Source organism: Salvelinus sp. IW2-2015, linkage group LG23 (assembly GCF_002910315.2).
Source record: "Salvelinus sp. IW2-2015 linkage group LG23, ASM291031v2, whole genome shotgun sequence".
NCBI lineage: Eukaryota > Metazoa > Chordata > Actinopteri > Salmoniformes > Salmonidae > Salvelinus > Salvelinus sp. IW2-2015.
The window spans coordinates 45,997,322-46,013,522 of record NC_036863.1 but is presented as its reverse complement, the minus strand read 5'-3'; the positions used below and the strand labels follow the sequence as shown (position 1 = coordinate 46,013,522).

At 44.0% G+C, this 16,201-nt stretch overlaps 1 protein-coding gene across 2 annotated transcripts in view; it reads left to right on the top strand.

The window, feature by feature from the left end:
* The window catches only part of c2cd2l (c2cd2 like), a 54,715-nt gene that overhangs the window by 8,185 nt on the left and 30,329 nt on the right, over positions 1-16,201 (top strand). For both annotated transcript variants that reach the window (XM_023968734.2, XM_023968733.2), the window contains exons 3-5: positions 12,773-12,868; positions 13,027-13,146; positions 13,886-13,993. In XM_023968734.2, coding sequence (XP_023824502.1) covers positions 12,773-12,868; positions 13,027-13,146; positions 13,886-13,993 — 324 coding nt within the window. The remainder of the gene's footprint in view (positions 1-12,772; positions 12,869-13,026; positions 13,147-13,885; positions 13,994-16,201) is intronic.

The window sequence follows — 16,201 nt, the reverse complement described above, 5'->3', positions numbered from 1 at the left end:
ACAAAGTGTGTCATGCTCTGCTGGCACATTGTAGAACAGATGTCCACAGGCAAAAAGTGTACAATGTAATAATGTGCAGGATGTAGCCCAAAGATATTGCTTTTGTTGTGTTGAACTTGACAGTAACGTGTGAGTGTGGGGGGGATTATTGAATTTTTTTACTCAGTGAACATTATTTTTCCACACATGTAGCCTTGTGCACTTGATCGATGTCWACTATAGTGGCCACCATAATAGAGCAAAAATAGAATGCCTGTTTCATTGTATCTCTACTGAAGATGTTTTTTTCTGAAGTGAAATATTTAGATGTGTGTGGTCACAAGCGTTCTATTTTAAAGGCTGTCATGGCTAACTGCTATATTAGTGTATTGTCTATAGTCTCAATCAATCACGCGGCGTTACAGCGGTGCAGTACAGCACCGATTACACGGAGTACCAGGCAGTTAGCAGGTTTGGTAGGCTACTAATGACCATCAGCAGCATCAGAGCTTGGAGAAGCCTAATTACCGTGACTAAATGGTCACATGGAATTTGACTGCCTTCATGACTCGTGGCGATATGGTCACCGTAACAGCCTTAACCAAGGGGCGAGCCATGTCACCGTCGTCAAGCTCTCCGCTCCTCACACACAGGCACCTGCCAGGCATGTTGCCCTGGACACTCGGTAACAGATACCTTGGCAACAGTCCCAGACCATGGTGTCTGCGACTGTGACTCACGTTCACACTGACCTGTGCACTGTCACGATTATGTTTCTGCATCGGGCAAAATATGCCGGAGGAATAGAGGCATCAGTGTCATTACATGGTCGTTACGTCGGGATGGAGAAACCTGAGTCATTTTATTACATTATCCTGAAGTGCTGCTCTGGCACCATCCACTGATGTTGTCATAGAATACTTGTTGTGCTATGAAGACTTAGCTATTCAAGTTTAAGATTACCACCAAGATTACCATTACCGTATCCTACACAGCATCATCAGATATGTGATAGTCCACTAAAGGCTATATTTTGTAATAGAAATGAGAAAAGTTGTATCTTACTCATAAATAAGTCTGTCTTTGTCTTCTGATACTCTATGCCTAGAGTGTAAGGATTTAAGTGTATGTCACCACCTGACATCACACGGTAGAGTCCCATGGCCTTAGTCTTGCATTACCAAACTCCCAGGTCTCATTCCCATGTGTCGTGCAGGGAGCGTGGAATCAATTGAGGCTACCATAGCCTTGACCTGAGTGTACACCCAAGTCCGTCTTTGCTTGGCATTAGGCTGTCATGCTGTAAACCATGGCCCAAACACGCAGCCACTTTGAGGCTAAGAGCTGTGTTGAGGACGCTATGAGCTACATACCTTGCATTCGGAAAGTATTCATACATCTTGACTTTTTCCACATTTTGTTACATTACATTCTTTATTCTAAAATGGATTAAATTGTTGTTTATTTCTCATTAATCCACACACAATACCCCATAATGACAAAGCAAAAACTGTTTTTTTTTTAATTTTTTGCAAATGTATTAAAAATAAAACACTGAAATGCTGCCACCGCCATGCTTCACTTCAGGTCAAAGAGTTCAATCTTGGTTTCATCAGACCAGAGAATCTTGTTTCTCATGGTCAGAGTCCTTTAGGTAACTTTTGGCAAACTCCAAGTGGGCGGCAGGTAGCCTAGTGGTTAGAGCATTGGGCCAGTAACCGAAAAGTTGCTAGATCGAATCCCTGAGCTGACAAGGTAAAAATCTGTTGTTCTGCCCCTGAACATGGCAGTTAACCTGCTGTTCCTAGGCCGTTATTGTAAATAAGAATTTGTTCTTAACTGACTTGACTAGTTAAATAAAGGTTTAAAAAAAAATGCTGCACAAATGTTTTGGTACCCTTCCCCAGATCTGTGGGGAAGGGTACCGGATTCTAACCTCAACATCCAAACCTTACTACCAAGGATTATCAAGAAAAAGACTTCTAACAAACAAAACCTGCAGAACAAACACAGCAGAACCTGGAAATACTATCAAACTCAAAACTGAGTGAGTAATATTCAGTCTGAACCTATTTCTGAAGTCAAGTGTTTTTTACTGAGAAGTGGCTTCCGTCAGGCCACTACCATAAAGGCCTGATTTATTTGAGCGCTGCAGAGATGGMWGWKCTTRRSYYAAGMWCWKCCATCTCCACAGAGGAACTCTGGAGCTCAGTCAGAGTGACCATCGGGTTCTTGMTCACCTCCCTGAACAAGGGCCTTCTCCCCCGATTGTACAGTTTGGCTGGGCGGCCAGCTCTAGGAAGAGTCTTGGGGGTTCCAAACTTCTTCCATTTAAGAATGATGTGCCCACTGTGTTCTTGGGGACCTTCAATGCTGCAGAAATGTTTTGGTACCCTTCCCCAGATCTGTGCCTCGACACAATCCTGTCTCGGAGAGCTCCTTGGACAATTCCTTCGACCTCATGGCTTGGTTTTTGCTCTGACYTGCACTGTCAACTGTGGGACCTTATATTAACAGGTGTGTGCCTTTCCATATCATGTCCAATCAATTGAATTTACCACAGGTGGACTCCAATCAAGTTGTAGAAACATCTCAAGGATGATCAATGGAAACAGGATGCACCTGAGCTCAATTTCGAGTCTCATAGCGAAGGGTCTGAATACTGTAAATGTAAATAAAGTATTTCTGTTTTTTACTTGTTTTCACTTTGTCATTATGGGGTATTGTGTGTAGATCGATGAGGGAAAACAATTAATTTAATTAATTTCAGAATAAGGCTGTAATGTAACAACACGTGGGAAAAAAATCAAGGGGTCTGAATACTTTCCGAATGCGCTGTAGGTGAGGAAGCCGGGGACACACGAGTGTGTGTATGTCTGCGTGCGTGRGCCGTGCGTGTGTTATTCCGCAGTCTGGGCTGGTCTGACATCCAAGTGTCTGATACTATGTGACGGATGTATTCCATGTCCACACACAGACTTTGGCGTTGACACCCACACATCATTTGGTGTGACGGACACTGGTGTCCCCCTTGTACCCCCACTCTCCTGAAGATGCTGGATCAGGAAATTGTCATTCGTGTTCATCAGTTCTGCAAACACAATTCCACAGTGCCATTTTAGTCAGATTACCACCGGTGTGCTGCTGATAGGCATATGCACTCCTGTGATCCCTCTCTATGTGAATGGGAGAAAGACAGGAGAGGAGGAATGCAGAAGTGTGTGTGGGTATGTGTCCGGTTCAATGATGATGATCAACAGGGTAAACTAAGAAGCTTTCCCATCTCTCGCTCTCTGTAATCCAGGGATTTGGCATAAGGCCTCAGCACAGCTGGTTACATGTGACGCGGATGTCAACAGAAAGATGTCCTCTGGGAGGACGCGCACACACACACACACACACACACACAATTACACACGGTGCTGTGTAATTACAATTATAATCACCTCTATTGACTAATACTGTACAAAAACACAAGTACACGCTTCTGGCTAATGTACCAACACATGCTCCTATCCACATGGTGGTTAGCCCATATGATGGGCGGATCATATAGATTTTCATCTAACACACAACGCAGATGAACACATCAGACAGACACAGCTCTGACCGGCGGACTCATTCCACAGCGTAATGCTCCAGACTAATGCACACAAAGAGAGTAGAGCAGATGCTTACAAACACTAACATAGTGGCTCCAGCTTCACTTATACATGAGAATGCTAAAGCAAGAGCAATTAAGCACACACACACACTGAGCTCTTTGATACTGCGTACGTAGAAAATGCACATATACATTACTCTCCTCCGATGGATGGATGCACATGAGGGTCATCTCTTCTGGTGTGGTTGTTTACTAGTGTGTGATGCAACAGCTTCACGGCTTCCACCTTGGGAGAGGATTTTGGAAGTCCTCTGATGAGAGCGTGAGGAGCTGTGGCGTTGTCTGTGTGACGTTACTCAGCCAGAGGTTAAGGCCTATGAGCAGAAGAAGGGTTCTTGCGCGGGTTCCCGAATGTTTAGTGACACGTTGACAAACAAAATTGCGACGTCATTTGGATAGTAAGAACGGGTATAAAATGGTAACCCTATTTGAAGAAAGACTTGAGTTTTCTATAGCGAGGCTTTATGCTGAGCAGGGACGAGAAGGTACTCAGAGCAAGCTGGTGTGATACTATTGTAGGAGAAGGCTTGGTTGGCATCTGCGTCATCAGTGATGTCATCGCATTGTCTGAGTGGTCTCTACATTACTGGAGGTGGGTCAGTTTGGGAGGAGCAGGTTACAGCCTCACTGTGTGCATCACTGTGCATCTGGAGGAAAGGAAAGAAGACTGTCAATTGATGGGTGGCTGGGGGATCTGCAATTATAAAGAGCCTGATGATTATCTCAAGACCAAGGTTCTCTATCTCTTTCTGTGACCGAGGCTTTGTTGGACAACAAATGGCGTCCTTCAAAAAGCTTCCTTCAAAAACATTTATCTTCCTTTTCCAACACCAGTAGATGGTTTTGTGTGGGAAATCTGGGAATCCTCTCTGATTTTAATGCTGCACAAAAATAGAACTTAATTGAACATGTAAAACACGCAGTATGAGTCATGGGTAGTAGCGTATCCATTGAAACATGTGATTTGCCGACTGCAGTATGCCATGTGGGCAATTCCACTCCAGCGGGAGCGGGAAATATGCTGTTGTATGCCAGATTTGTGTTTCCATTGCAGTCATTTAGCTGTGGCGCTGCACCTCAGCAAAATCATTATGCCATGACAAAAAAAATATAGAGCATGAAAAAATATTTCTGCCTAGGTACATTTTTTAAAGATGCTAGAACAGTCCATATTTAAATTTACTCTGCAAACAAAAAATCTAACAACCCCATAGTAGAATAGTTTAGTGCTTTCAGAAAGTATTCATACCCCTTGACATATTCCATATTTTTGTTGTGTTACAGCCTGAATTCAAAATTGGTTAAACATTTTTTTTTTACTAATCTGCAGGGGTACCAGGTAATTGAGGTAGTTATGTACTGTACATATAGGTATGGGGTAAAGTGACTAGCAGCAGCGTATGTGGTAAGTGTGAAAATGTGTGTGTGTGGCGTCAGTATTCATGTGTGTTTGGCTGTCATAAGTGTGTGTGGGTAGAGTCCAGTGTGTGTGCATAGAGTCAGTGCAACAGAGTTAGTTAAAAAAGGGGGTAAATGTAGGTATTCATTTGAATAGCTATTTAGCAGTCTTGTTTGGAAGTCTTATGGCTTGGGGGTAGAAGCTATTCAGGGTCCTGTTGGTTCCAGACTTGGTACCGCTTGCCGTGCAGTAGCAGAGAAAGCAGTCTGTGGCTTGCGTGGCTGGAGTCTTCCTCTGACACCGCCTGGTATAGAGAGAATGGATGGCAGGGAGCCCAGCCCCAGTGATGTACTGGGCTGTACTCACTACGCTCTGTAGCGCCTTGCGGTCAGATGCCAAGCAGTTGCCATATCAAGCGGTGATGTAGCCAGTGAAGATGCTCTCGCTGGTGCAGCTGTAGAGCTTTATGAGAATCTYAGGACCCATGACAAATCTTTTCAACCTCCTGAGGGGGATGAGGCATTGTCGTGCCCTCTTCACGACTGTGTTGGTGTGTTTGGACCATGATAGATCCTTGGTGATGTGGACACTGAGGAACTTGAAGCTCTCAACCCACTCTAATACAGCCCCATCAATGTGAATGGAGGTGTGCTCGGCGATCAGCTCCTTTGTCTTACTGACGTTGAGGGAGAGTTTGTTGTCCTAGCACCACACTGCCAGGTCTCTGACCTCCTCCCTATAGGCTGTCTCATCGGTGTCGGTGATCAGGCCTACCTGCGTTGTGTTGTCGACAAAGTTAATGACGGTGTTGGAGTCGTGTTGTGAACAGGGAGTACAAGAGGGGACTAAGCACGCCACCCTGAGGGGCCCCTGTGTTGAGGGTCAGCGTGGCGGATGTGTTGTTGCCCACCCTCACCACCTGGGGGCGGGCCATCAGGAAGTCCAGGATTCAGTTTCAGAGGGAGGTGTTCAGTCCCAGGGACCTTAGCTTAGTGTTGAGCTTTGAGGGCACTGTGGTGTTGAACGCTGAACTGTAGTTAATGAACAGCATTATCACGTAGGTGTTCCTTTTGTCCAAGTGGGAAAGGGAAGTGTGGAATGCAATAGAGATTGCGTCATCTGTGGATCTATTGGGGCGGTATGCGAATTGAAGTAGTTCCAGGTTGTTTGGGATGATGGTGCTGATGTGAGCCATGACCAGCCTTTCAAAGTATTTCATGGCTACAGATGTGAGTGCTACAGTGCGAGGTTGAAAATGTCAGTGACACCACTTTCCATCTGGTCAGTGCATTCTCTAAGTACGTGTCCTGGTATTCCGTCTTTTGAATGTTAACCTGTTTAAAGGTCTTTCTTCGGCTATGGAGAGTGTGATCACACAGTCATCTGGAACAGCCGGTGCTCTTACACATGGTTCAGTGTTGCTTGCCTGAAAGTGATCATGGAAGGCATGTAGCTCGTCTGGTAGGCTTGTGTCATTGGGCATCTTGTGGCTGGGTTTCCCTTTGTAATCCGTGATCGAGCCGGAGTAGTAGGAGTCGATCTTAAACCTGTATTGATGCTTTGCTGGTTTGATGGTCCGTCGGAGGGCGTAGCAGGATTTCTTATAAGTGTCTGCCAGGTTCTTTATACCATGACTGTGGAACAAACCAACATATCCATTAACTTCAATATTCACCAATTTACATGTTACCTCATTATCTTTAATTAATTAACAGTTATACAACTTTGCCAAATAATATCAAACGTCATGACTCAATTACTTCTAGAAATGCACATGATCACATGATCAACAGTGGTGGGAACCCTATCATAAAAAGGGGCTGAATGTGCCGTCATTTCCTTTACAACACCCAGGATGAGACGAAGCAAATGGAATGCACATCACGCTACGTACACGGCTCAGGTTCTGAAAACAAATGCAGTTAGCGAACAGACATTCAAATACAGAAAGAGCACAACATAACGACTCCTAACAATATTAGGGGATCATTTTAACAATGGACCAGAGATCACTAAAATGCGGTGTTTGTTTGTTTATGTTACAGCTTGCCGTGTGCCCACTGTTTGTCTTCCCCCGGCTCCCAACACCTCGCGCATATGGCACGCTGTTGCACATTACACACCGGTGCTCAATAAACAAATAAATAGTAACTTGTAGTTTGTGAACATTTCTAATAGATGGTGACGGAAATGAGAACCGGCACAGGGTGTGAATACTTTCTGAAGGCACTGTAGTAGTCGCCCAGAGACCCGTGGGCCTTAGGACAGTGACACAAACACAAAGTGGCACCCTGGACATCCTCAGGAAGGATCTCGCTCTATAAATCCCCCCTGTAGAGACTACCACTCTCTCAAGAACAAAGCTGTAACTGTGACTGTCACTTCTCCCACATGAGGAGTACGCCAATCTTTAACGACTCGGTTGTTAAACCATCTAGCARCAGGTGCAGTAAAGAGTGGATTTAAGACGATTTAAATAAGAAACGTTTCATTGTGATGACTCGGGATATATGAATGTAGTCTCATTGTATTACACAAATGACTGAGGATGATAGTATTGACCATTTAATGTTGTTTTTTTGCACKGGGTTGGGATTCAAAGTGAATGATACTAGTGGGGGAGAGTACAGTGCTGCTCTACACTAGCTTAACCTCATGGTGAGGGTAAATGTTTGTCATGCCGTGTTTTGATTTATTGAAATGATATGGTCATAGCTATTATTGAAGGCAAAGTGAAATCCGAGAGCTATGCAAAGTTATATAAACTGGAGGGTCGAGTCACTGTCTAATCAAAATCCTTCACTGCACACAGCGTAGCTATGGGGGGGGGGGGTTGTTGAGTAAGCACTCCATATGCCAGGGCAAACGGATCTTGCCTTATGACTCAAACTGAATTATTCTGCTGCTCTACGATCGCTACATATTTCTGTCCTGAGACTGTCGTCATTGAAGTCGTTTGTGGTGATGTCAAAATGAGGGGCGTTGTACAAAACAAAGTCATCAGCGATTGGCTCGTCTAACCAATCAAGAGTAATACAAATAATAACATATACATGTTTACAACTGTAACAATGATAAATGTCCATACAAGGTGCAGCAGGAGGGGTAGGTAGCTGCCTAGTATTCAGCAGCCTGATGGTCTGGGGGTAGAAGCTATTGGCCAGTCTGACAGTTTTTGCCTTGATTTATTTTTTTAKAATTTTATTTAACCTTTTATTATTTATTTATGATGCTCATATACTGCATGCGTCTGAGTGATGGAAGCGGGGAGGACAGACTGTGGCTCGGGGGCTGAGGTACTTTATGCTCTTTTTGGCCTTCCTGTGACACTAGTGATGTAGGTGTCCTGAAGGGCAGGCGGTGTGCACCAAATGTTGCGTTCGGGCTGAGCGTACCACCCTCTGTAGAGCCTTGCGGTCAGCAGCGATGGAGTTGCCGTACCAGGCTGTCATGCAGCCTGACAGTATGCTCATGATGGTGCTCRTGTAGAACACTGAGGGATCTCGGTGACAGGCCAAATTTCTGCAGCTTCCTGAGGTTGAGGAGTCGCTGTTGGGCCTTCTTCACCAAGACGCACCCTTGTGGGGTCCCCGTGTTGAGGATCAGTGTGGAGGAGGTAATGTTGCCTACCTTCACCACCTGGGGATGGCCCATCAGGAAGTCCAGGACTTAGTGGCATAGGGAGGAGTTCAGTTCCAGGGCCGTGAACTTTGTTGGTTAGCTTAGAGGGCACTATGGTATTGAAGGCTGAGCTGTAATCAAACAACGTCCTCACATATGCATTCATTCTGTCCAGGTGGGTGAGGGCAGTGCAATGGCAATTGCGTCGTCCATGGATCTGTTGGCGTGGTAAGCGAATTGGAGAGGGTTGAGTGTGTTGGGGAGGGAAGAGGTGATGTGGTCTTTTACCAACCTCTCAAAGCACTTCATGATGAAGGGAGTGCTACAGGTCGGTAGTCATTCAGTTCAGTAAGTTTACCTTTCTTGGGCACGGAGATGATAGTGGACATCGTGAAGTAGGTGAGGATAACGACCTGAGCTAGAGAGAGATTGAAAATGTTCGAAAACAAAACAGCCAACTGGTCTGCACGTGCTATGAGGGCGCGGCTAGGGATGCCGTCTGGGCCGGCAGGCTTGCGAGGGTTAACACGCTTGAATGACTTACAGTATGTCCTCTGTGGAGACCATAAGCGCGTAGCCCTTGTTATCCTATGGGGCTCTCCTCTGCAGCTCAGTTTTTACGCTCGAAGCGTGGAAAAAAAGGTGATTAGCTCGTCCGGTAGGACGGCATTGGTGTCCGCGACGTGACTGGCTTATTTTTTGTAATCCGTGATCTTTAGAAGCCCCTGCCACATACACCTCGTGTCCTACCCGCTGGCTTCCTCCTCCACTTTATCCCTGTACCTGTGTCTTGCAATCTTGAGCAACCTGCGTAGGTCGTATTTGTACTGTTTAACCATACAATTCTCCCTGGTCACCTTGACCTGTTTATAATCTCTCTCCTTCAGTTTCCTGACAAGGCTGCAATCAATCTATGGTTTTCAATTCAGTAAGTTTTGAAAGACACCATCGGTATCACATCATCTATGTATGTATTGATGAATCCGGTGGCTCAGTCAGTGCATACCACAGGCCACAATAATCATCCTGATCAACTCTATGCGAAGGAGATGTGTCGCGTTGCATGAGGAAAATGGTGGTCACACCAGATGCTGACTGGTTTTCTGATCCACGCCCCTACCTTTTTTACATTGAATAAAAGCAGAGACACAGAGCTACAAAATGGTATATCATAAACTGCATTTGAGGAACAACGGGAAAGTAATCCTGCTTTGAAAGTTGATCAACTTGTAACTTCACTTTTGAGAAAATGGCCTTTGAATGTTTTGGTATCTACTGGAGAGCTCTTCTTTGTCTACACCCATTCAGCATCGTTCACACCCTCTTAATCTTTAGCCCCACCCATCTCTTTAAGGCTCGATTGAGTGTTCTGTCCTAACAACAACAGTCAGGCACTCAAGCTAACTGGCTAGCGTAAGAGAACCATTCACTGACCATTTTACTCGCCCTAGCAGAGATGTTTAGGCTGTTTTTAGGTTATCCAGAGCATTGGTGACTGCAACTGTGCTGCTGGCAACAATTTACGTTTTTTTGACAACGTTTACTGACAACGTCCATATTCAACGGGTGTTGAGCATTTGTAAATTCGTCAGTTATTCTGCGCTCTGGCACACTCAAACGAGAGTGCTCTGAGATTGGCATAGKTAGCCAAAAACAAGGACATTTTTAAGTGACCCCAAACTTTTGGACGTTTTTCAAAGGTTTTCCAAAAAGGAAAATCTATCCTGATGGACCTTATGGGTCCTCATGCAAATTTGTTCAGCATGAGGAAAGACACCGACATACACATTTTCTAGGTCAAACCAGGTGGCGGATATGAGGGTTTAAGTGAGACTGCTTGTAACTGCGCCACCTATAGGCCAATCAGTGACATTCTTTTTGACAAAGTTTCTCATGGCCTTTATTTTCTATGTCCCTGGCCATTCCCAGCCCTAGTCAGTGTCATCGACTTGACCCCGATTTTTATTTTATTTTTTCCAGCCTTGTTTACCTGGTCCTCCATCAGTGCGATCAATGGGAATATGACAATGATTATGGGCCTTTGACCACCCATTTCTTTGAGTACCAGCGGGGGCTGCTGGAAAATTAAACTCTTCCCAAACCCTGTGGGAAGAATCCCGAAAACGTCTTCTCCTCGAAGGAAGGTCTTCAACACTGAAAACTGTTCCTCTTTCAGAGCATGTATCTCCTCCAGTCTTTGTAAAACTGCTTCGATAGCAACACATTTTTTCTTCGCCATTGTTGTTTGCTTAACTTCCACCAAACTTCCACGCATGTTGATAAAGTCATCAAGTAGGCCTGCTCTGGCCCAACCCATCGGTTTCTGGGACCAGTCAGACAGTCTAGAATGTGTTCGCATTTTAGAAGGGGTCAGGAAGGGTGTCACATCCAGACTCATATCGGAGAAGAAACATTTGGGGGGAGTGGCTGGGCATTTGGCAGGAGCAATGTGGCCAGGCAAAAACTGAGGTACACAGTAGGTTAGAATGATTGAGCTGACAGTACTTTGTTTCTCCCTTCCATGCACTCATGCTGCATCTATTTTTGTGTCCAGCCCTTTTGGTTGGCACAATTTCTCCTTCCGAACCTCTCTCACTACACATGCACAAACATGCACACAAGCACATGTGTACTTACACACACACACACACACACACACACAACCTGGCCGCGTCACACCAGCCACCTCTTGCTTCCCTGCAGTTCCATTTGATGGAGATTTCAGTAAGACGATGAGCAGCACATGCTCTGACAATAGGGGATTTGTTTCCCCCTCCCAGCCCTCTCCTCCTGAGCCAGTTAAAGCTACCCATTGAAACTTAACTTCTAATCCTCTGGCACAGGTACACAGAGATTCACAAAGGGGTCTCCAATCTCAAGTCATATTGGGGGGCGGCAGGTAGCCTAGTGGTGGGCCAGTAACTGAAAGGTTGCTGGATCGAATCCCTGAGCTGACAAGGTAAAAATCTGTCATTCTGCCCCTAAACAAGGCAGTTAACCTATTGTTCCCTGGTAGGCCATCATTTGAAGTAAGAATTTGTTCTTAACTGACTTGCCTAGTTAAATAAATACAAAATTKAAAATAAATAAATATCAGACTTCTGCTCTGAATCTAGTTGACTGGGTTATGTATTACAAATTGGCAAAATATCTAGCAGAATTTGATCAACACGAACTGACAACTCTCCGACTGTGGGATTTGGTTTTCATCATGGAGACCAGAGACGAGGATGCGATTGCTGCTGTCAACCACATGCACCTGGTCTGTGATGATGGCACTGGCCCTGCCCACAACACAACAGGGAAATGAACATGTGAATGTATCATGGCAGTATATTAAAATAAGCCTTTTCAATGAGCGTGCCATGGCAGCCGAGCCGGGCTACTGGAGCATTCAGAGCGTATGTTTCATCTCCTTGCCAATTCCTATGCACTTGCCAGCAGCACAGAGAATCTAACCGTATTTCCCTTTGTGTTGAAGTGACTGCAGTCTTTGCGCAGTCATTCTCACATGGCACAGATGGTGGTAGCGGACAGACGGACGTATGGGAACACCTCTGTGGTATTATTGCCACAGAATGGATTCAATAGGGACATGAAGTCATGGGTCTTGAACTAATGTACTATGACAGAGAATGTGTCCCTATCCTGACAATAAATATATTCTGTTGGTATTGCAAGGAAGCATTTGCATTTTTCACATACAAGCAAAGGGATTTGTGTCAGCCACATGCTTTGCATAGTCATTTTATCTATCTGTATCGGGTGGTACAAAGTGCGGGGAAATTGTGTGGTACAAAGTGCTGGGAATTGTTTAATTGATGGGAAGCATATGCAATTTGTTTCATGAGGAGTGTTACTAGAGGTACTTTTCACTGCAGGAAAAGCTCAGAATCTGATGTATTTGCATTTCAATGAAGTCAAGTCATAGTGAAGTCTCTTAGCAGCTGTTGGGAGTTTAAGCCTGAGCAGGCAAGGCCAGCTCTATTATAATCTGTATCATTGCTACAAAAATCTGCTTAAATACTTCCTCCTTGCGTGTTTAAGCCCTCTAGATTAGACTGATGTACAATGTCTGATGTTTTTGCTTTTTGCTCTCTCTTCCTCAGAGCTCCATCCAGATCACCTTTGACAGCAGTCTCCAGCTCCCTGCCTCTGCTGTTGTAGATAGTGTGACCTGCACAGACCAATCACCTACCACTATGGTGAGTATCAACTAAACATGCGTGCCTTTTCTAGAGGTTAACATGATATAGAACCCATGATTTTGTTATTTTTTTATCAAGACAAGACTTCTCATAGATCCATTTCTTCTAGAACACTATAGATTCTAATGGTTGTCTTTTCCCTCTCCCGGCTCCAGGTCTTACAGTGTAAGTGTGCGGTTGACACTGTAACGTTCCCAGTGACTGTCACCCAGCAGTCACCTGCAGCTGTTTCCGTGGATACCTACCAGATCACCATAAAGCCAATGCTGGCCCAGGTATGACACATCACCATGGTTTTGCATTTGTAAGTTTGCATGTGTGTGTGCCTCTCAAAAAAAGTTTACCCTGTTGACCTTTCACTTCATTGAATTGCCCTCAAATGGAATGGTGTACCTGCGTTGGATGAAACCTCATAGGCTTATGTATGCATATGTAAAATCACTTTCATTAATAATTAACTCCCCCACCCTTCATGAGTATTCCATTGAGTTGAGCTATACTAAGTAGGGATAGTTCACTCAAATTACAAAATGACATTGGTTTCCTTACACTGTAAGCAGTCTATGGACAATGTATGACAGCAATCCATGCTTTGGATTTGTTTACCTGGCCACTGTTTAAAATGCTAACTTTTTAGCATTTGTGGCAATAATCCAATACAGGTCAATTTGCACCTTTTGCGCTTCATGTCCAAATCGTCCTAAAGTATCCAAAGATGTATTGTGTAACTTAATGAAGTTACTTTAAGATGGTTTGGACATGAAGTGACAAAATGCTAATATAGATATCATTGACTTGCATTGGGAGTTGTGCCACAAATGCTAAAAAGTTAGCATTTGAAACAGTGGACAGGTAAACCAAACCAAAGCATGGATTGCTGTCATACCTTATCCACAGACTGCTTTCAGTGTAAAGGAAGCAATTTGTCTTTTTGTAATTTGGGTGAACTATCCCTTTAAACCAGCTTGCGACTGCCCCTTGTAACATGCCTGTCCCCCGTCTCCCCCCTATCAGTTGGTGGTGCGTCTGGAGGAAGTAGAAGAAGAGGGTCTGCTGGTGTCCTGGACTTTCTCCCAGCAGCCGATCTCCCTCACCGTGGCCCCACGCAGGATCCAGAGAGAGGTGAGAAACTGTCACACTAAAGTTCCATTTATATCTTGCCAAGTCTGAAGAATCAAGAACCGTCGCTTATATGTGAATTAAATTCGGAGCATGTTGGGACCATGTCGGGAATGTGTTGGAGGACGTTGGTTGAAAATTTCCCCCTTATGGAGAATCTGATGGTCTCATCGGTTCGGCCTCCTATGACACTAGCAAATTACGATGGTCCTAGTGACAACAGACCTAGATATGGGGGAGGTTTTAGTCGGTGAAATATTAGGACAATTGGAGGTTTACAAAGTTGCAGCTACAGTATGCTTAACAGTGCAAATATTATGGTACAGCTATTTGGACACTCAATCATCATGGGGCTTTTTAATGGTAAGTTGACAAACATTGGTTGTGCTAAGTATAATTTAAACTTATCTTTATGGTAAGTGGGGAAATACAGTTGAAGTCGGAAGTTTACATACACCTGAGCCAAATACATTTAATCCCAGTAAAAATTCCCTGTTTTAGGTCAGTTAGGATCATCACTTTTATTTTAAGAATGTGCAATGTCAGAATAATAGTAGAGAGAATTATTTATTTCAGCTTTTATTTCTTTCATCACATTCCCAGTGGGTCAGAAGTTTACATACACTCAATTAGTATTTGGTAGCATTGCCTTTAAATTGTTTAACTTGGGTCAAACGTGTCGGGTAGCCTTCCACAAGCTTCCCACTATAAGTTGGGTGAATTTTGGCCCATTCCTACTGACAGAGCTGTTGTAACTGAGTCAGGTCTGCCCACACATTTTCTATAGGAATGAGGTCAGGGCTTTGTGATGGTGACTCCAATAGCTTGACTAAGTTGTCCTTAAGCCATTTTGCCACAACTTTGGAAGTATGCTTGGGGTCATTGTCCATTTGGAAGACCCATTTGCGACCAAGCTTTAACTTCCTGACTGATGTCTTGAGCTGTTGCTTCAATATATCCACATAATTTTCCTGTCTCATGATGCCATCTATTTTGTGAAGTGCACCAGTCCTTCCTGCAGCAAAGCACCCCCACAACATGATGCTGCCACCCCCATGCTTCACGGTTGGGATGGCATTCTTCAGCTTGCAAGCCTCCCCCTTGTTCCTCCAAACATAATGGATGGTCATTATGGCCAAACAGTTCTATTTTTGTTTCATCAGACCAGAGGACATTTCTACAATCTTTGTCCCCATGTGCAGTTGCAAACCGTAGTCTGGCTTTTTTATGGCGGTTTTGGTGCAGTGGCTTCTTCCTTGCTGAACCTTTCAGGTTATGTTGATATAGGACTCGTGGATATAGATACTTTTGTACCTGTTTCCTCTATCTTCACAAGGTCCTTTGCTGTTGTTCTGGGATTGATTTGCACTTTTCGCACCAAAGTACGTTCATCTCTAGGAGACAGAACGCGTCTCCTTCCTGAGCGGTATGACGGCTGCGTGGTCCCATGGTGTATATACTTGTGTACTATTGTTTGTACAGATGAACGTGGTACCTTCAGGCATTTGGAAATTGCTCCCAAGGATGAACCAGACTTGTGGAGGTCTACAATTTATTTTCTGAGGACTTGGCTTATTTCTTTAGATTTTCCCATGATGTCAAGCAAAGAGGCACTGAGTTTGAAGGTAGGCCWTGAAATACATCCACAGGTACACCTCCAATTGACTCAAATGATGTCAATTAGCCTATGAGAAGCTTCTAAAGCCATGACATAATTTGGAATTTTCCAAGCTGTTTAAAGGCACAGTCAACTTAGTGTATGTAAACTTCTGACCCACTTGAATTGTGATACAGTGAATTATAAGTGAAATAATCTGTCTGTAAACAATTGTTGGAAAAATTACTTGTTTCATGCACAAAGAAGATATCCTAACCGACTTGCCAAAACTATAGTTTGTTAACAAGAAATTTGTGGAGTGGTTGAAAAACAAGTTTTAATGACTCCAACCTAAGTGTATGTAAACTTCTGACTTCAACTGTAAGTATAGCCATAGCTTAGCAGATCATAAAAAAAGATACATTTTTACCTGGCTAAAAGAGAAAGAATATAATATCTATTGTTTACAGGAAACTCATTCTACAAATATAGATGACATTGGGTGGAAAAAGGACTGGGTGGGAGAAATATATTTTTGTCATGGGCAAAGAAACTCAAAATGGGTGATTATACTAATTAATTAATACAAATTTTGATCCGATTGTGCAAACAGA